This window comes from Balearica regulorum, chromosome 1 (genome assembly GCF_011004875.1).
Source record: "Balearica regulorum gibbericeps isolate bBalReg1 chromosome 1, bBalReg1.pri, whole genome shotgun sequence".
Taxonomy (NCBI): domain Eukaryota; kingdom Metazoa; phylum Chordata; class Aves; order Gruiformes; family Gruidae; genus Balearica; species Balearica regulorum.
Genome location: NC_046184.1, coordinates 57,204,548 through 57,225,591, shown reverse-complemented (window position 1 = coordinate 57,225,591; position 21,044 = coordinate 57,204,548). Strand labels below are relative to the sequence as shown.

Sequence of the window (21,044 nt, the reverse complement as noted above, 5' to 3'; positions counted from 1 at the left end):
ACCCTGCGGCATGAAGCAAGGCCACCGGCCTTCGACCTGCCCTTTCCTAGTGGTGGCAGGGAATTGCATCCCCCTGCGTCACCCCCTGCCTGCAGCATGCCCACCCTTGTCAGCAGCCAGGCAGGAGCGGGTTCAAAATGAACCCACGTGAGTGCTGGAGCAGCCCACCCTACCCCACAGCGTGCAGATTAGGATGGGAAGGGCGTCCTTTACCTGCACGCCCTGTGGAAAAATTGCTCTACGCTTCTATGATGCTTTTTGGGTGCCAGGCTGGGGGCAGCGATGCTGTGCTGGGGACTTCGCACTGGCCCAGTCGAGGATCCCTCTTGTGTCACACAAATTTTATTGCCAAAGGCTGCGGGATCGCCATGGTGAGGTTTATCCCACTGGCTGATGACACCGTGGCAGTGAGTGGGGCCGGTGAGCCCCTCCACAGCAGCCCCGACCCACTTGCCCGTGCCAGGGCCACGGGAGGTGGAAGAGCTAGGTGCCGCAGTGGGCAAGGCTCACCACCTCCGGGGTCTTATCCCTCTTCTGCCTCTCCCTCAGCGGGGACCACAACTTCTTCCCGGAGACAAAGAGACAGCAAAAATAGATTTTCGCAGGGGGTGATGACTCAGGCTGGTGAGTAGCCAGAGCAGCCTCCCTGTCCTGTGAATAACGATTCAAAGATGCTCGGTGGGCAGCTGGCTCTGCAAAGACACGGTGATGCCGAAACCCTGCCCTCCTGTGGGCGACGGGGTGGGGGGAGGCTATAGAGGGGCTTTGGGGAGTCTCTTTTTGAGCAGGACTGGTGACAGAAGCTGGTTTTAACTAGAGCTCATGGATTCAGCTCAGAGGGACAGGGAGGGAGCGATTAAGGGATTTTCTTCCATCTAATTAACGCCCAAACAGTGTCTTGGGCTGGCAGCTGTCCCCAAGGGGCAGCCGTGGGCAGCGGCAAGGCAGGCCAAGGGGCCACCCTGCCGTGGCCCCGGCTGAGAGGGACTTTCGGGACGGGCTGCTGGCACCAGGGAAAGGAGATCAGCCTGCTCTGAGCCCAGTGGACACACTGCCCTCCGCCTAACCCTCCCGGTGGGAACAAGGCAGCCCCTTACCCGTTCGTGGGAAGCCCTGGTCCATTTGTTATGGTCAGACCAGCAGGGTGGTGGGGGTGAGGGAAGGGGAGAGCCTTTTCCAAGGGGAGGGTAACCTGGGGCCTCTGGGGTGGGGGATTCACCCCCCCCGGCCATCGCCCAGCTCAGGGGTACACCCAAGGCCACCCTAATGAGGCAAAAGGGCTCCTCCGCTGCTGCCATGCCATGGACCCAGCTGCACCTGGGACCAGGACCCTTCAGTCCATCTCACTCAAGGCATCTGCAGGCTCCACGTAGCATGGAAATCCTGGCTTCTTTCATTTCCAGGTCCCATGGCCCCACAGATGTGGCTTGTGTCACCACACCCCAGTTAGAAGGTCTGCCTGTACCAGCACACTCGTGCAAGACCTTGTTGGATGTCTCCGGTCAAGGCTGGCATCTGCCTCTCCAGCCTTCCTCCAGCTCCAGAAAGCACAGGTCAGAGGCGGCTTAATTTGCTGTACTCAGGTCCAGCCAAAAGCCTGCTCACCTCTCAGCAAAACCAGGGTGTGGGGACAAGGGAGAGAGCGCCAGCCCCACGGGCGTTTTGGCAGCAGAGGGCAAAGCAAGCCTGATGGCACCACACAAATAGCACACCACCTTGGCCGTGGTCAGCTTCAGCGGGCAGCATTCCCCGCTCCCGGCCAGCCAAGACACGTCACTGCTGGAGAAGGTTCTCCTGTGGCTTTCCAAGCCTCAGACACTGGAGATGCATCTCAAGCACCCGCCCTGTCCCAGCACCCACAAGTACCGACTTCCCGCTCTTCTCCCCTGCTTGCCTGAAGAGCACCACTTCACCCAAACCCCATCCGCTTTCCCCATCACATCTCCTGCCGGCAGCACTTCCCCAGCCCAAGTTTTGCTGTAACCATTTTTTATATGTTTCTATAGGCGAGAGACTAATGGAGAGAATGTGAGGCTTTGATTCCACACATTAAATAGTATTTTTCACTCTATTTCTTAGATCAGCATGCATTTGGGCACGTATCTTGGAGTTAGAAGAAGCCTAAAGCATGTTTCAGCCACCAAGTGCTAGGTTGTGCTCAGATCTAATTTCATTTTTAAAAGAAAGATGCAGGAGACCCATGGGAGGTTCTCTAAAGCACTTTGGAGGAGCGTGTTCAGGTTCCGCTTGCTACAGTTTGGCCTTCCCGAAGTGCCGTCTCTTCCCTCAGTGTTACAGGAGAAGTCTCGCTTGCCCATTGTTGGAGCTTCTCAGTCCAGAAAGGCCTGAAGACCCAAACCAGAACCCAAGTAAGAGAAGACAACAGGTTTCGGAATGTAACAATTTATTGGGGTTAATTTTTTTTTTTTTTTTTTTTTTACTTTTTAACTCCCCATTTCTGGCATTGATACAATATTCAAGAGCAGCAGAAAGAACAAAATGTACAAGAATACAAGAGTAATTAGCACAACCCCCACCCCCAAACCTGGAGCAAACCATTTTCTTGTGAGAAGCACCAGGGGAAGGGGTGATTCAATCGCCCCTCCCATGGCTACGCCTCCCACCCATCCGCTCTAGACAGAGTTTAGCCAGCTGGGAACTGGATTTAAAAAAAAAAAAAAAACAAACCAAAAACTGAACAAACACTATATTTAAAATGAAAATTGCAAGACAAAAAATATATAGATATACAATTCATCCGTGCACAATCCTTAAATGCAATTTTTTCAAAATAAAAAAAATTACAAGATACATATTTAGGTTTATTTTAAATTAAAAAAAATTACCACCCTCACTCTGTATACCAAGTGAGGGGAAATAAAGAGACAAATGGGTTGCACCAGAACCATCAGCACTCTAGGAGTTAGGTCTGACCTTCTCTAAGAGAAAGGGTAAGGCTCTGATGCTGCCAAAACTCAAGCACAGGCAGAATCTGAAGCACCCGAGTACCACAGAGCTCAGCGGGGTAACTCGCCTGCTCAAAGTTCAGTATTTGCAGGAATTTATAGGATTGAGCCTAAGCTTGGCACTGGGGAAGGTGAAAGGAAGGAACAGATGAGGCAGGCCCCTGTCCTCCACCACCACCGGACAACTTTCTATCCAAAAAGAAAAACAAATGGGAGGAAAAAAAAATATCCCAAACTAGAGAGTCCTCCATTCTTAAGAGGTGTACAAGGCTTAACGGCAGGGGAGAGAAGAAGAGGAGGAGAGGACAGCATACCAAGTTGATTAGCTTGGGGGAGGCATGGGCACAAGAACTTTTTTCTAAAATAACTCATCACAATGAATTTTTTTTTTTTTTTTCAGTTTGAGAATTTGACCTAAGACTACGTCCCCCTTTGCAGCCGGGGGGCCAGAAGCAGCAAGCTCCCTCCAGGACACCTGAAGAGCAACCTACCTGCGAAAGAGCACCTACCTGCTGCTCCGCCCAGAAGGAAACCCTCAGCACCCCTGGCAAGCAGGGCGCAGCCGGGGGGGCTGCTCCGGAGCACATAAGGGCCCCGCTAGTCCTACGAGGCCCCGAAGCCCCCCAAAGTGCTCTGACACACCCAGCCGGTGTCCTCCTACGGTTTAGTGCAAGCTCTAAGTGCTCAGCTGAACAAGGACCGAAGTCAAGAAGCGGGGCCCTGCAATGGGCATTAACACTTCAGCTGCCTGTCCAGCCATGCCCCTTCCCTCCCACCACGTGTATTTTCTGAGCTGGTACAGAAGCTGGCATCGCCCTGACTGCACCGAGCCCCTCTTCTGTCACCTTACCTCTTCTCTGCGCTGCAGCACGGCGCTCGCCGCCCACTTCCCCGCTCCACTCAGCCCGGGAGCGCAGAGGGCATCCCCACTGCTCCATCCCCAGCGCTGTCTCTGCTGGCACTCTCAGCGAGTGGAGAGGAGGGAGAGGGCTCAAAGCACAGCGCTCACCTGGGGTGGAGGGACTCTCACCCCAAGGACCATGCTTTTGGGTGGTTCTGGAGACATTTTGTTTCCCAGCACGCAGAAGCTGGAAGGGACAGAAGAGCTGCCGGAGGCAGCCCACCATCACGGGAAGGGCAAACTGACTACACCTCCCTTCCTTCCTGGAAGGAGGAATACATAGAATGGGAGAAAGAAGAACCCATGGCCCTGCAACACCATTACAGGTGAGGCAGGTGGGACTGAGGGCACCTCAGGTGCACCATGCAGAACACATGCGAAGCTGCTGGTGCCAAGGCTGTTGACCCTGCACAGACGAGGGTGCAGTCCCCACTAGACACATCAGTCTGACACAGGGCAACATCAAAAGGGGAGAGTAGAAGAGGACAGAAGGGCAAAAGTGAGGACGGAGATAGACCCCAACATCTCCTCCCATCTACACCCCCAAAAAAGAAACCATACACGTTGTGCTCTGGGGACGGACCTAAAAAATAGAAATAAGAAAAGAAAATAAAGCCACTTATTTGCTCAACTCCAAAGCATCGATGAAATGAAGATACTTGCTGGAGTTACCTGGGGAAGGAAGCACGGACAGGGAGAGGGGGATTTCTGAAGCAATACTCGGCACTCCTCTGGCTCTGTGCAAACGCCGCAGGAGTCGGGCTGCCAGCACCCTCAGCAGGATGGTCCCCTCCACCCACCCACCCACCGCCCCCTTCACACAAGGGAGACTGAGGCACAGGGCAGTGACACAGCTGGCAGAAAGGCCACGGCGAACCAAGAAGGAACAGAACCCAGGAGGCACCAAATCCCCGGCCCCAAATCAACCCTCTACAGCACACCACCTTCAGAGCGGAGATCAGGAAGGCTGCGCACAGGGTGGTGGGTGAGATTGGAGGGGGGAAGAAGGGAGGGGGGAGGGTTTCTTTTATATTTATATATTTATATATAAAAAGTAAATAAGATCCCAGCTCTTGCACGATTATTGGGCGATTGAAAAATGCAGCAAAAGCAAGCGACATTGGAGTAAAAGGATGCGCCAGGCAAGGAGGAAAAGGTCTCGTCGGAATGTGGGGAAGGAGGCAAGGGGAAAAATAAGCACTTAGCCAGACACGCACTCCAGGTTTGTTACACCTCCCTGGGAAAGAGGGCTTGCTCCCGAGCAGCCCCACTAATGCCACAACCTGGGGTGGGCAGAAGCACAGGGGACTCGGGACACCATCCTTCAGCATGGCAACCTCTTTCTGCCAGGAGGTCCCCAGGAAGGTGATCGTTTCCAAACGCTGGGAGCTGCCGAAACCTCCTCTACAAAGAGGGGCTGGGAAAGGGAGTGAAATCCCTAGGAAGACTCAGCTCAGAGACAGCTCCTACCTGGCAAAGAGCAGGATTGGTTTTTTTTGTTTATATAATAAAATCTCCCTGGGAACTTCAGTAAGGGCAGACACAGAGAAATGCTCCCTTTCTCTTTTGAAAACAGAAATTAAGCAGTGGCTCACCACAGCTAGGCCTGCTCGCCATGCTCTATTTCTCTGTTTTCCATCCCAAAAGGAGCTTGCATCTCATTAGCTTCGCGCCTCCCCAGTCCCGCTCTGCCCAGCGAGAAGACAGCACGAGGCAGGAGGCTGCCGCTCCAAGCTGAAGGCCGTGGGAAGCACTGACAGAGCTCAATGGGCAGAGAGAGAAGTTCCCAAGAGCAGCCCAGGCTATGGGAGGCATCGAGACATCTGTCACCTGCCACTGCAAAGCCAAGGGCACCAGAGAAGTCCAGACAAGAAGACCTGTCCTAATGTTCCCTGCCTGCCACCTTCTGTTCAGACACCAACACCTGGTGGCTTCCCTCTTCTCTGCAGTCACTCCCACACACCAGATGAACACCCAGCAGCGACATCTTGGATAGGGAAGCCAGCATGTGAGAGCTGCCTCCTCGCTTTGAAGAAACATTCGGGCAACTCTTCCCCCCCACACACACCCTGCAGGAAGACGGAGCAGAAGGCAGCAGCCCTACTTGAGCTGTAGGGTCCCATCGGGGCGTTCGCTCCCCTCCCCACCTCAAAACCTCCATCATTTGCTGGCTTCAAGAAGAGGGTACGTCTCACTCGGCAACACCTTCAGAGGACACAAGGGAGCTCTCTCATCTGCCTCTGAAGATCCAGCCACTGTCAGAGATGGGACACCAGACTACATACAGATGGGACTCAGTTCTTTGTCCTGATGTGGTGAATCCTATATAGAAAAATGGCACTCCCCACCTGATGCTGGAAGAAGCTAAGAGACCCTAAAGAGGGGAGGTGTATCTACTTCCCAGGAGATAAGCCCACTATGTTTAATCCTGCTTGAATATGGGGGAGGGAAAAGAGAAGAGACAGCGATGTGGCAGGAAAGATACATGCCAACCCCAAATCTTAGCAGCTTGCTGTGCATGCAAAGTAAGTCAACTGTTTCCATGTTGGTGGCCTGATCCACGTTCTGGCAGAACGCAACCGGCCATTTCTGAGGGCCACTCGGCCAGAAATACCACTTGGAGACTCCACCTTAGCTCACAGGAGAGGTATGGGAGGGAAGGGAACTCACTCCAACACTTGGGAGGCAAGGACGGGAAGGGTTTGTAGACAGGGTTCCTCCAACATGCAACTTGCCTTTTCAGCTCAGAGATCGCTGCTTAGTCCCAGAATGCCTTTCCCTCCAGTTCAAGCAAGCCAAACACCATCCCAGACACACATGCTTCGATACTACAAAATACTCTTTTCTCTAAGGACCATCTAATACCACTACAGTTTGTGCAATCACTGCATTTATTATTCATTTTTAAACTCTCTCTCTCTCGCTCTCTCCCTGTAGAAATTTTTTTTAAACTTTTCTTTTTTTATGCAAAACTAATCATTTCACTTTTTCCACTCCATCATAAAATCTCCTCTAAAAACACGACGACAAGAGAACAAACATGGCACAGACACAGAGAATACTTCCCTGTTTTTTTTTTTTCCTAGGGGTTATTGGGAAGGGAAGGGGATACTTTCAAATAAACTCCTCCCTCAATCCCATGCCCTTTTTAAAGGGCATGGATGGATCTTCTTTCCCATCTCCATTAAGGAGCAAGGGCAAAAATTCAGAAGGAAGAGTGTAACCCACGTGAATACGAAGGTACATTAGTCAGCCTCAAGTGTCTCGTCCACCTGAGGGAACTTGAGGCTGCTGCTGCGTTTAAGTTAGCAAACCTCTAACTCAAAACAGCACAGGATCCTAATTTCGGATCCAAAGGTTCAGGGTTTGGTTCCCACCTGGTAACCTACCCAGGGAGAGATTTGTCACACAAGCAGTCGAGCTGTGTCTGCAAGCCGGATCATACTTTCTTCCTCCACAAAGGATCTACTGCACGAGTTCCTCTGCTGCAACAACTCCCCTCATCACCTCACCACAGGAAGAAGGTCCTCATGGAGTATCCCTACAATGACCCACTGTTTTGCTCTTCAGACAGTCCCCTTGCTTGTAACTCTGGAGAAAGGCAAAACCCCTTCGATTAAACAATTCCTGCCCCCTGCCCCCAAAGAACACCATACAAGAGACACTGGGGAAAAGAATTCTGCCAAGCAAACACATCTTGGCCAAAACACATCAAGAGTTTCCTATTAAAGTTCCCTTTTATCTCCCACTTAAATGCTTCAATTTTTAATTTTTTTTCCAGAACCTCAATACCACGAAACAAAACACATCACCACATACACACCAAACAGTAACTCAACAGCCTAAAGTGACTGGCCAGTTTGCATCCACCCCACAAAGAAGCTCCTCTTATCTTGCAGCCACAGAATAGTTCTTGTTAAGAAGGGGGAGAAAAAAGAGAGAAGAATCTCCTCACTATTTCCCTAAGAAAGAGCTTTGCCCTATGTCTACAAACTCCTCATCTTTGAAGCTGCAGTCAAATGGATAGGCTATGCTAAAATAAGGGATCCCCGGGTGTACCAGGCACAGGAAAGATGCAAAAAAAAAAAAAAAAGACACAAAAAATACAGGCAGGTATTAATACAGACACGCACACAAGTCCAACAAGTTACAGGAAGCCTTAGCTTGGTGAATGGATCGGAGAAGTCTCTTTCTCCCTGCCCCTAGCTTCAGCTGTGAATGCAGCCACATCCCCAAAGAGGCCACTAAGCTCTTTAACCAAGGAAAGAAAAAGAAAGAGGTGTGCAAAGGGTGGTGCTAACAGCACCTGGAATCCCCCTCGGACCATCTGCACAGACACCCAACCGCAACTGGTGTGAATTCACTGTGCCCCGTGGCTCTGAATGCCACCCACTGTGAGGCAAGGCTTGTGGGGAGGGCAGCAAAGATTTTATTACACCAACCCAGGCGCTAGAGGCGGGGAAAAGACGAGCTCTGGGCACAGAAGCCCTAATTAAGGTCGGAAGCTGGTCTATCCCTCTACCGCCCCGATGATGCCCCTTGGGCAGACAAATATTACCTCTCCCACAAACTGCCTCTCTTCTACCCTCAGACCACTACAACCACAAAATCACTACTCCACACGAGAGCACTCCTCTGAGCCAGCAGCTCCTGAGCATCCTCGTGTGGAAGCACCAGAGGGGTCAATTCCACTCATATTCACCCGCCCAGGGCAGGTTTGTAAGTAGGTGAGCCCCTGCACGGGGAATTTTTTTCCACCCTTTTCACCTCTGCAGCATGTTACGTAGAAGTGACACCCCTCTGCCCCATCCCAAATATGAGGGACAGGGCTGAGAGGTTGAAGCTCTCCCACCAATTGATCAGCACCTCTTTTCCTTGCCCGTACAGGCTAGTCCTGTGCGAGCAGGGGGAGAAGGGAGAGCAAAGGAACAGCATCTCACTGTGAAGCTCCACAGAAATGGAGCAAACCAGAAATGGCGGGCAAAAGAGCTTATTTTGGATGTGAACACGGGTGGTCAGTGAAAGCAGGAGCTGTGGGTAAAGAACAGCAAGCTGTGGTCTTGCTTGCTCCTACTTGCTAGGGGTGAAGAGAAGGAATTTCTACATCTCCTCACAGGAGCTCTGGGGGAAGAGATCCAGCGCACATGCATATGATGCGAGAGAGACAGTTATTTCTTATTAGCACCTTTGGTTGACAGTTGTAAGGGCTGTTTCAGATGCTAAAAAGAGGGGAACCTTCTTCCAGGCCATCCACTGCAGGGGAGAACAGGAGAGACAAAAGGAAGCAGGAAGAGCAAAAGACCCACCTCAGCATCCATCCTTCTCTCCTTCCGAGGGAGCGGGGGGAAGCAAAAAAGGTCGGGGGAAGCTTACGTGCAAGACGAGAGACCAGCCTCACGCTGTCAGCATATCTTCCCTCAAACTGAAGGATGGATGCACAGCCCACTCCCACTTCCACCACAGAAAGGCCGGGGAAGGGCATTTCATGCCCTCTCCCCCAAGCAAGTGCAAGTGATGAACACCAGGAGGAAGATCTGGACCAGAAGCAGGCTCCCCTTTTCTTCCCTTCCCCTGCAAAGCTGAGCATGTTGGAAGATGCAGAAGAGAAGGGACCAGGCCACCTGAAAGCGCCCATACAACTGCCAAGGTAGCACCAATAGTCAAAGGAAAGGGGAAGCCAATATGGGGTGTATGCTGCATGGGGCACCCCCCAACCACCCCAGCTTTGTCTCGAGCACCTTCCAGGCATGATGCTTCACCTGCCCCCTCCCTCTCGCCCTGGGGGCATCTGGACTAGCCACTGCCACAAAGACTGTACAGATGGCAGCAGATCCAGGCCACAGGCCAAGAACAGGAAGGATGGCAGGATCAGAGTCATGACAAGGGGGAAACATAGGAATGGAAGAGACTGCATGCACATGGGAGAAGGCTTGGGGGGAGTGGGTGAGGGCTCCAATCCTCCTACATCCTCCCCTCAAGGGTCTGGAGCTCCTCCTTAGTTTTTGTCAAAGATGACTGGGGAATGAGGGGGAAGAGCACTTTCCCCACCACCCCCACAGGCACACGCTCACCCATCTCTCATCCCCAAAGGCTCCACTGCCCGTTGGACAACACCACATTCAAGGACAAACAACCACTCCCCAGCCCCACCACGACCCTCCCTGCCTCTCCTCCCAGCAGCAGCGACACCCAGGAACAGTGGGTGCCCCTGCTCCCCCCCACTGACACACTCCAGCCTCCAGGCAAGAGGGCATGGGCAGGGGGAAAGGAAGAGGAAGGGTGGCAGTGAGGGCAGAGGGACAGCCAAGGGGAGAAGGAGAGAACTAAGGACAGCCATTCGCACCACGACTTCTCGCAGGTAGAACTCCCCCCACACCCCCGGAGTAGGGGGACTTGGCTGCTCACTTGCTGCCTCCGCCACCACCGCCCGCTGCCACCTTCTCAAAATCTTCTGCGTTGCAGAACTCCTTGATGGTGACGGTGAGAAGGTTGCTGGTGACATCTGTGACCACCACGTTAGAGCAAGGGGACATCTCAGGACGCCAGTCGCCAGCTTCCTGCTCTGGATCAGAAGAGGAGAGGGACAAGGAGGGCGTCTGCCCCCCACTGCACCCTCCTGGGGGAGAACGCTTGCTGGTGGCGGCCGACTCGGGTGGGATTGAGAGGTCAAGGACCTCCGACTCGCGCCAGTCGGGGATGGCTGGGCTGAGGGTCTCGGGGAGCAGCTTCGGAGGGGAATCATCTGGATCGGATGAGGAGTGGGGGGCGGGCGACGGGCAGCCGGAGGAACTGGAGCTGGGGGCATCATAGGGGGTGGAACCCATAATGAGCCCACAAGAGGCTGCCTGGGAGCCTTCAGCCTCCCCTTTGCCCTCCAAAGAGGGGGCAGGCGCAGTGGACGGCTTATTGTAGAGCGAAAAGGCGCCAAACTTCATGTGGCGGATCTGGGTGCGGAGGACGCTCTCGCTGAACTTTTTGCTCTTGCCAATGACGCGGTTTCGGGACGGGATCTTGGGCCGAGCCAGGCCCCCGGCCCCGTTGGCTGGCTTCCCACCTTTGTCAATGACTTTGAGGTTGAGGATGATGCGGCTGCGCTTGGGCTCACGGGGTTTCACCTTACGGTTGATGATGCGGACGGTCTCCGAGAAGGGTGAGACAGGAGGACGGATGCCAGTCCCGCCACCCACGCTCCCACCATTCTGGGGGTCTGGACGGGGAAGGGGGCGCCGGGACATGCGATGGCATCGCCGGATGTCTTTCTTGAGCCGGTGCACTGCAGCGCTGGAGTGGAGCTTGGGAGAGGAGGCGCTAGAACCAGGCTTGACAGAAAAGTGTACATCCCCAATGTGGAGGGCCTCCGCTTGGGCCCGAGCCTGCGGTGGTGGGGAGAGAAAAAAAAAACAAACAGGGTCAGAGAGGCAACCTAAGTGCAGTCAAATCTCAAACTGGGCATTGCTCACCTCAGGACAAGCACTTACCAGCGATGCCATGTCACGTTTATACCCACATTAATGACAGCACACACCTATGGATTATTGATAGCTACGGCACAGCCCCCGTACAAGCATGGGGCACTGTCTATATCCTTTTTGGGCACCTAATCACTCCCCAGGCACTGCCCTTGTTGACACGTGCTTCCCCGAGGAGGAAGCTGCCACCCTCCTGCCATGTTTCAGGGTTACAATTAATGGTTTTCAAGGCTCCCTCTCAGCCATCATCAGCCAACGAGCACAACCCTCCACTGTAAGCCAAACAGCCAAGTGTTCTTCTCAGCATTGGGGCTCTTACTGTTGAGTTAGCATCCAAAATTATGTACAAGTCCCAAGACAGGGAACTGTATCTGGTCCTCTACAAAACGAGCACAAGACAAGGAGGAGAGGAAGAGTAATGCATCTGGTTTGGTCTTCAAAAACCAGACTCATCTGCTCTGAAAAGCATAGTAGGAACTGGGTCTTGAGGAACATAGATGGAGATGGGCAAGGGTGGTCCGATGGAGCTGTTTTAGCAAAACACAAGAAATGCAGGGACCTGAAGCTTAGTTTTAGAGACCACAACCAAGTTGCTTATCCTTAACTCCACTGTGGGAGCAAGGTCTAGCGTTTAAAGCCAGAGACGAGGCCAGCTGGAACTCAAGTTTAACTGCATCTCCAAAGAAGAGATTGCCTTGTCCTTTTGAACACCACACTTGTTTGAAAGCTACTAATAAAACAGAGCAGGAACAGCACTGTTTCAACTGCTTGGTGCCAGCCCTCCCTGAGAGCCAGGGCAGGGGAACTTTTAAGCTCTTCTGGTGCTTGGAAATAGTGCAAAAACCTGCCCTGGTTCATACGCCGGAGACGGGAACATTTCCTGGCAGCAGAAAAAACCAGTTTCATTAGTAAGTTGAGGCAGTGTGACCCGAAGACCCTGTGGGCATGGAAACCCAGAGTGTATTCTTACATCATGCCCTATCAGAGCGCAGTTGCTCTGACACCCACACCCCACTCTTTGCCCAAACAACCCCCCTTCCTTATTCCCTCTCAGTAGTGGTCACAGGCAGAAGTCACCCAGGCCTGGAGGGACAGACAAGCCCCCCTCTGATTGCCCATCTAGTGAGCAGCTTCCCCCATCTCGTGGGCACAACAAGAACTGCAGTGCTAGAAGAAGACAGCTGCTTTTCCTCCCCAACTTTTCCATCCCGTTGCCCCCTAGCACACGCCAAGATCAGAATGGCTTCTTGCCAGCTAAGAGCTTAAGCACTCCAACACCATCTCCTTTGTCACCCTGCAGGCTGTGCCTCCTACCAGAGGAACGCCTGGGGGAAAAAATGCACGCGTTAAGGCAGGGATCTAACAGATCTAAGCAAGGGGCCCAGGCCAGCTCTTGCACAGTAAGCTCAAAGCCCTGGCCCTGCATCCCCAGAACTCTGCTGTCACCCAGTGCCCCTCTTCTCCCACCAAGATCCCCATGGGAACTGCAGGAGATCCTGAATGAGCAGAGGAGAGAGACATGAAGACATTTTGTTCCTCCCTGGCTAATGCTAGATATTGCCCTGAAGACACTACTTGTGTCCAGGCTTTAAAAGGACTGCAGAGATGAGACCTCCTTCCCTCCCCAGCTGTGTGTGAGAACACAGACTGAAGGCTCATCTGCACCAGGGACCCTAGACTTTGTATTAGCCAACTAATAGGGACAAGTAACGACTGCCGAGGCAGGCACAGACCCCCTCCAAGTTAACCCTGGGCTGTACAGCGCTGTTTCACCTAGCTAGGGGGAAGTGTCCCCAGCACAGAAAAACCCCCACATGTCCTGCTGTGGCAGGAAGCATCCCAGTGTCCAGCTAGTTTCCATTTGCTCAGCCTCACACATACTTCATGCCCCAAACTGTTCAGAAAATGGACACAGTTCCCATCCCAGGCATCCTACAGGCTGCAGCACAGCAGCAGATGAACTCCCTGTACCACACATCAACTCTCTCCCTCCCATTCCAGTGATCCACAACTTAGAAACCCCCCAAACAGATCCTATCAGGTCACAGGCACAGACAGATGCACATCTATGGTTGTCCTTGCTCCGTCTCTTCACAGGTCCCTCTGAGGCAGATGGCAAACACCAGGACAAGCTACAGTTTGCTTTCTGACATTAGATACCAGCACAGCCTGGATTAACAATTTTATTCTTTCCCTCCTCCTCCCCCCCTGCTTCCCCATCAGAGTCAGCCCTTCCAGCATTGCCACTCTCATGCTCTGGGCTTCTTGCCAATTTACCACTGTCCAAAACACAGGACAGGGAAACCAGGCTGAGGGTACAGTCAGATGCACAGGTAAAAGTCCTTGATCCACAGCTTCAGTGGATAGACACAGTCATCCTTCAGACCCTCTCCTGCTACCAACACAGCATGTCTTTAATTCCCTACCCTGTAATCATGCCTTGGAGTGAGTTTTGTCCCCTCTGTGTCCCCCTGCTTGGAGTCCAATTGCCGCCTGCCCACAGCGCTGCCTTCCACTACCCACGTGAGAAAGAAGCAGGCCTCCCCCCACATCTTCCCTGAACCACAATTGCCTTATATGCACCAAAATTCCTCAAAGCTTCCCATTAACCATGTTAAATGAAAAGCAATAATGCTAGAATGGTCACTGCCCGGCCACTTCCATAATCCTGCTGATTTTACTTTCTCAGCCTGTGCACATTGATCAGCTCCTATCCTGTTTTAACAGGGACACCTGTCTTGGTTTTGTGCTTACACAGAGCCCCGGTCCACGGCTAGGACTTTTCCAGTATGCCAGAACCACTAGGTGTCCTTTGCTTGCTACGCGTCTGTGTTTCCAGTTACTTCTGGAGCACTTCCTCAAAGCTGAAGCTGTTTCTAACTCATGTTTCAGCTCTCTGCATTAATTAAATTCTCCAGGTAGACTACATGCACCATCAACCTCTTTGGCCAGATTAAGAGACAGGATAAGCTGGGACCCAACAGTCCCCCCTCCAGGTGCTGCTCTGCTGTCCCCAGTGACCAACTTCAACTCCAGTTCCAAAGAGCAATATGCAAATATTCAGCTTCCCTTGAGCTTGTTTTTCCAGGTAAGGTTTCAAGAAAAATAGTATCAGATGCTTTATCTAAGACCAGCCCCCAGAGCCCTCTCACTTGTGAAGCTCAGTATTCCTACCACAGGATCAGGTTTATTCAGGCATCAACTATACAAACTCAAAGTCTCTTCCCTGCAGAGCACAGCACATTTTCTGGGCTTTCCGTCTCCTGCTTCCAACTTAATGTAAAGTAATTTGCTATCTCTGGTTTGGAGAAGACTCAGCATTCAGTTTTATCTGTTGGAAATTTACTTGTCCCCAGATCCATTACTCGATCACACAAGCTGTATAAGCATGAGGTCTTTGAAAAACAAACCTATTTAATCCTTTCAGCTGTGTCACCACAGTTTGCTACTTAACTCAGAAGTTTTCCAAATGGAAACTACCTCTCTGGGTTTTTGCTGTTTTCACCTGCAGAATTTGCTCACTGCTGAAGAGGTACTCAGCATGTATATGAAGTAATTCACTCCCTGCTTACAGCTCAAACTATATCAGGATGCAGCTTCTGGAGGCTTGCTGCAGTGCTCTGTCATGAGAGCAAGGCAACTGCTAGGATTGCTTCCCTTCCCCCTCTTCCCTTTTGGGATAGGTATCACCTCTATTTAGCTTGTACAGCTTTCCCTCACTGCCCCTGGGAATTAGCGTATCTCCCTTGTTCCCTACTATTTCTGACTAAATGTCCCTTGAGGCCCAGCAAGCATATTTGTTCATTCATTCCCTTAATGCACTGAGGCACACAAGCACGTACACCGACACGTGCTTAGAAAAGCCTCTCTTACCTGATTTGTATCAAAACCTCTGCAATTTGGAAGAAGAAAAAAAAAAAAGAAAAAAAGACCTTGTAAGGCAACGGATTTCTAGTTAATTATTTCAAAATCAAGTCATTCCAGTAGCGCTGCTGCACCATAGTAGCACTACTCTCATAAATTACTGGTTCTGCTTTGTCTTTTATTCTCCACCTGCATTCCCACAGTCCTTGCTCCAAACAGCATTCGCAAGAGCTCTTCTTTCCCCTTTTTGGCTGCTATTCTGCCTTTTTATCGCCCTCTTTCTTCTGCAGTCTTCCAAGTGACAAGGCAACAGCAAGCCGGCTCATAGCACAGTTCTCCCAAGCAACACTGCCATAAACTAAAGTTTCCCTACTGGATGGGGAACAAAATGCTACAAAGGCGAATAGTCTGTTTTCAAATCGCTCCGGGATAATTTACGAACAGGGAGGAGATCAAAAGAAACCCAACTCCAACTTTAGAGTTCAAGGAAGGGCGAAGCGACAGAACACCACACTGCTCACCCCTTCCCCCCCCCCGCTTCCCCTAAGGCTCTCCCTTACTTCTTCCTCCCCATTAACCTTCTCCAGTCTTTTTGCCTTGGTATTTACAGCCATCCCAACTAGGGGGTCTTTGCTAGCCACCCACTGAGCTTGCAGATAGGGCTCTGTCTCTTAATAGCACTTGCTAGACTTTATTAAATTAGTTGGCGAGTTTTGCATTCCTCTCAGCAGAGTGCCAAGGGAAAAGCAAAATAAAAAGAGCAAACTGAGCAGGGAAAAAGAGGAAGATCACTATAGCATGTGTTATGTCTCAGCCTGTCCTCAAGGATGACTTCTGCCAGACACCTAAGCAGTAAGGTAAGAGCCTTACATACAGTGCTGCCCGTTTCAGGCCAAGGACTCCGCTTCCCATACACTCAGCACAAAGTCTGCAGCATACCAGCAGCCTCACAAGAATTACAACGTCCCGCCAAGCTCCATCTCAGCTGTGGGAAAGTTTGCCCCCAGTATGCAAAGGATAAAGACCCATTTCCTGCCCAAAACTTTGCAGTTGAAGTTTGCAGGGGTCACTTTCAACACCAGCCATCTTGATAGCGATATTACAAAGCCTGGACTGTAATTTCCCTTTGCAGTCTGATCGAAAGGGCAAGTGTGAGACAGCTCTCAGCAACAGAAGCCTGGCTTACAAAGGCAGCAGGTGGCCAAAGATGCAGCTTTTCAAAGCTTTTCCAAAGGCATGGGTCCACTAACCTGCTGGAATGCTTTCTGCAAATCCCCCTGGGTGCCTATCTGCAGCTTTTGAGAACTAATCCCAGGATAAACCTAGCCCCAACTGCAAACTAAAACACCCACACAGGCCAGGGGACTGAGCAGCATATCGGGGCACTTGTTTCAATGCCTTACTGGACACTCAGAAGCCTAAGTTTAAGCATTGATACACGTGAAAAATCCTAGCAAGCCACCAAGTCGAGGGCAGACTAGCCTACCAAAGCAGTCCTAGGCCAGACTCCTGCTTAAACATCGTCACATCCAGGCCTAATTAGTTAACAGATCAAAAAGAATATTGTTCTAACTGCCAACTCCAAAGGCTCCCTCTGGGATGCAAGAATCAAATTTCTTCCCCTGCTTCTGAAATTCTCACTGGCAAGAGATTCTGCAGCTGAAAGAACGGAAAACATTGTTAGCGATGCACAAGGCAGAATTGAATCCCACTCCTTCTGCAGTGGCACTGGTGCTGCAGGGCTAGCAGAGGTCAAATTTGTGTCTTTGCCAGGTCAGAAGAATTGACGGAGAGATGCATACATCAAACACCGTCATGCTGGTCTCTGTCACGTTTCTAGCTGCAGTTGCGCTGCTAGTGGTTTGCCTGAACAGAGCTCAAACAAGTTCAGATAGGGCTAACTGAGATAGAGTTACTTCTTGCTGCCTGGCCTGGGGTATTATTTTTAGGGTAGGATCCGAAGTCACAGAAAAATGGCAAGTCAGGGCGCTAACAGTTCCACCAGCTCCACTTCCCAGAGCTGCAAACCAAGGGGCAGTTGCAGCACTCTGCCCTGCCAGCCTCTCCCACAACGTGGCACCAGCCTTCAGGAGAGCTCATCTCGCTCCCTATCCCGATCCATCTTCTACAAAGTACCAAATCCAGCTCCACAAACCTACGAGTTTTCAGTAGCGTTTGAGAAGCTGGCAGAAGGAAGATGTGCCACAGAAACGTGTCAGGGACGTGATTCAAAGAATGCTGTTGAATAATTCAGGTTTCAAGTTTAGGGGGGGTTTAAAGGGCAAGGGGAGAAGAGGAGGAATGAGTGGGTTTTATTTTTGAGTTTGGGGGTTGGTTTTGGTTTTTTAAGGGAGTGAAAAATTTGCAGTGCATTTTGCCGTATCACATTCAGAATCAAACAGAAAAGAAACTGATTACACACAGTAACACTAAAAGCACAGCATAAACACTTCTTTACCGCTCCGAACAATGTCAGGTGTTACAAAATACCAGTATTTTTTAATTCAAGCAGAGAACTATTTTAAGCTGGTGGTTTCCCTTTAAACGTTCCTCTGCATTGTTGGAAACCTAAACACAAGGGTTTCATTTAATGCATGACTGCCAGAAAGAGAAAACCTAACTAGTCTAGTTTCCCTGAATAAAGCATAAGAGGTAGTACAAATCAGTTATGTTTGTAGTTCTCAGTCTGCAGACACAGAAAACTGTTTGCAGAAAAACAGGCAACGAAGGAGAAGGACAGTTCTGTCAGCAGGACTTTCTGAGGATTACCATGGTCCCCCGGGTTTTACTCAGTGCATCAGAATACGCCTGTTCCCGCATTTCTTCTGTGTGCTTCATTATGTCCTCTTAAAGCAGAGGAGAGGTGACACCCTACCCCTCACCACTCTTTCCGGTGCTCATACAGTTAAGTGCTGCAACTGACTTGAGTAAAGCTCCTACCGCTGTCAGGCAAAGGAAAGTATTAACCTGTTTCACAGATGGGGAAACATGCACAAAGGCTAAATGACTTGCCCAAAGCCATAGGATAACTTAGTGATAGTGATGCCTTACCACAGGGTCAGCTTTGGCTGTTCCAGAGCTTTATACCAGATCAAAACCAGGGAAGCTGTGAACTCCCTCGTCTGTCTTAATTGTACAAAGGTGTGTTGTATTTCTGCATTCATTTGAAGTCTGAGATTAAGTTAGTTGGAGACGGAGGAGGGCAAGACAGGAGCAAAGCAAGTAGTTTTGCCTGTAGACTAATATATCCACAGAGCTCACATAACGGTCACACAGCTACCAAATTTCTTAATTAAAAAAAAATAAAAAGAATTAGAGGGGACTGCACTAGAGACTACCTTCCTTGTTTGTCACTGCAAGGAAGTAGAGATACCTCTACAAAACCTCCTTGCAGAGATGCTGGGTCTGTAAGAGGGGAACTGGAAACTTCAGCTGCTACCCTACGCAGACGTGAAACACTCCTCCTCCCCCTCCACTCTCAAAAAAAAAAAAAAAGGCAAAACAAGCCTACAGTTTACAGATCAAAACATGAACCCTTCCTGACACTCCTGTGGAGCTCCTACATCCTGAAACACAATCAGAGGAGCACAAGTGGCAGCAGAACTCCCGCCACAACTACCCGATTGCTCAGCATACTGCTAAGTTGCAGGGCAGGGGCTGGATGGAATAGGCTGCTGAAGGAAGAGGGAGCGGGGCAGGCTGGCTCTCCACTGCGGCAGCAGAAGGCCGTAAAGAGGGAGAGGATATTGAAAAAGAGATTGCAGCCTCACCGTGCACATCTGCGTGTACCGACCGTCCTGCTGGGGCACCCGTCGCACGCACACACGCTCTCCCCTCACATGCTTCTGTGTCCCTGCCCCCCACCCGCCTTCCCGTTGGGTTGTCCCCACGTTCCCAGAGCCAGGCGGCAGGCACAAGTCACTTGAAAGTCCAGTCCTTCCAAGGGCACGAACCAGCTAGGTTTGAGAGACATTTGGCTAGGCCTAAGTTATTCAAATAAGAGTTACCTTCAGGAGAAAAGTTTTAGGCTTAGGTCCTCTCTTCTTGGGCCCGTACAGCTCACGTTCTCGTTCCCTTTAGGGAGTCAAATTTGTCAAGAAGTTAAAACTTTTCCCAAAGGGAGAAACAGAAGCACACAAGCTCAAAAGAAAAAAAAAATAAAAAGAAAAGAAGGGGAAAAAAAAAAAAAAAAAGAAGGGAGCATGGACACCCTTTCCCGCTTGCCCACCCAAAGCCAAACCTGCTGCAGCCCCCCCAGCCCGGGGTGGAGGATGAGCACTCACTTCTGCTCAAAGGCGGCGATGAGGCGGGAGTCCAGGATGTTCTCCTCGGGTTCCCAGGTGCTGTACCTGCCAGGGGCGCGGGTAGCGGGGGGGAACACAAGCAGAGGGGTTAGCGCCGAACCCCCCCTCCCCGGCCGCACGTAGAGACAGCCCTCCCCATCCCGTCGCCCCCATCCTCGGTAGCGGTCCCCGCAGGCGGCGCCCCCCCCGCCCCCGCCGTGGGATGCACTCACTTGATGGCCCAGCCTTTCCATTTCACCAGGTACTCGATGCGCCCCTGCAACACACGGGGGAGAGAAGGGGGAGGTGAGGCGGGGGCCCGGCGGGCCAGCGACCGGCGCCTCCGGGGCCCGGCAGCGGAGAGCGGAGATGTCCCACGACCACCCCTCCACCCCCGCGCCGGTCGGCCCCTCACCTTTCGGATGCGCCGCTTGATGATGGACTCGGCGGCGAAGACGCGCTCCCCCACTGCAGACAGCTCCATCTTGCTCCTCGGCGGCGGCGCCCACAGCCCATAATAATCCCGCCCGTCCGCGCCGCCCCGCCCCCTGCCCCCCCCGCCCCGCCCTCCTCGTGCCGCCGCCGGCTCGCGCACGCCCGCGCGCCCCCTCCCGCCGCGGCCGCGCGTGACCCTCCTTCCCCCCCCCCTCTTCCCCCCGTAGTGGTGGGGGGGGGAAGCGGTTGCTAAGGGAAGGGGGTCGCGCGCAGGCGTCGGCCGTTAAAGGGGCCGCGCGGCGGGTGGTGTGAGGGCGAGGGTCCTGCCAGGGCCTCCTCCGTGAGGGGGAACTCGCGGCCCCTGCCCCTGAGAACGGCTCTTCGAGGCCAAGGGCCGGTGGCGGGCGGTTCGCGGGGGAGCGGGAGGAGAAGCCCGCCTGGGCAGACCCTCAGCATGGCGGCGGTACTGCTGCGTCTCCACCGCCTCAGCCCCTTCCCGCCCGAACGGGTCTTTTTTTTTTTTTTTTTTTCTTTTTTTTTTTTTCTTTTTACTTGAAACAATGGCGGCAGCGGGGCCGCGCAGCCTTCTCCTTCTGCACACGCAGGTGTGCCGTCACCTCGCATTGTCACCCACCTCTAGTCAGCAGGGTGGCACCAGGGGGGTGAGTGGGGCAGCAGGCAGTCTTGAAGTACCTATCAAGGCAAAAACTGACAATGAAGGCACTTAAATCCTTTTTTTTTTTCGTTTTGGCTGGGGGTTGTATGTGCCCTCATTTTTGAGCCACTATAAGGTACTGCAAGGTAAATGGGCCAAACATGCTACATAAACCTTAAAAAAAAAATAGAAAAATGTTAAGTCACTTAGAGGAATTCCCTGCCCTGTTACTGCACAATCCTATTTAATTTGCAGTGTGCTTTACACTCCCTTGCAGGTGCTAAAAAGACAAAAAAAGAGTCACAAATCATTGTGATTCAAAATGGAAGCTCACGGCCCTGCAGCTGTATTCGTGTGGAGCTCACGGTCCTCCATTACCTGGAGGTACCACCTGGCACAGCAGAACAGCCTATTCTGCTTTATCTCTGTTTTTAGGGTGAGTAGGTGGTGCATTTCATCAGCGTGATTCCC

The 21,044-nt window shown here is 51.9% G+C and overlaps 1 protein-coding gene across 2 annotated transcripts; it reads right to left on the bottom strand.

Annotated features, from left to right (window-relative positions):
- Positions 1-2,387: 2,387 nt before the first annotated feature.
- Positions 2,388-20,013, bottom strand: CBX6 (chromobox 6). Of its 2 annotated transcripts, none has more exons than XM_075752410.1 (5): positions 19,899-20,013; positions 19,717-19,760; positions 19,484-19,549; positions 19,208-19,274; positions 2,388-11,240 (listed from the first exon to the last, which is right to left on the bottom strand). In XM_075752410.1, the coding sequence occupies exons 1-5, from the start codon at positions 19,965-19,967 to the stop codon at positions 10,269-10,271; spliced, it is 1,218 nt and encodes a 405-aa protein (XP_075608525.1). In that variant the 5' UTR covers positions 19,968-20,013; the 3' UTR covers positions 2,388-10,268. The 2 variants fall into 2 exon arrangements, with proteins under 2 accessions (XP_075608525.1, XP_075608530.1); XM_075752415.1 differs by having other exon boundaries at positions 2,388-11,186.
- Positions 20,014-21,044: the final 1,031 nt, after the last annotated feature.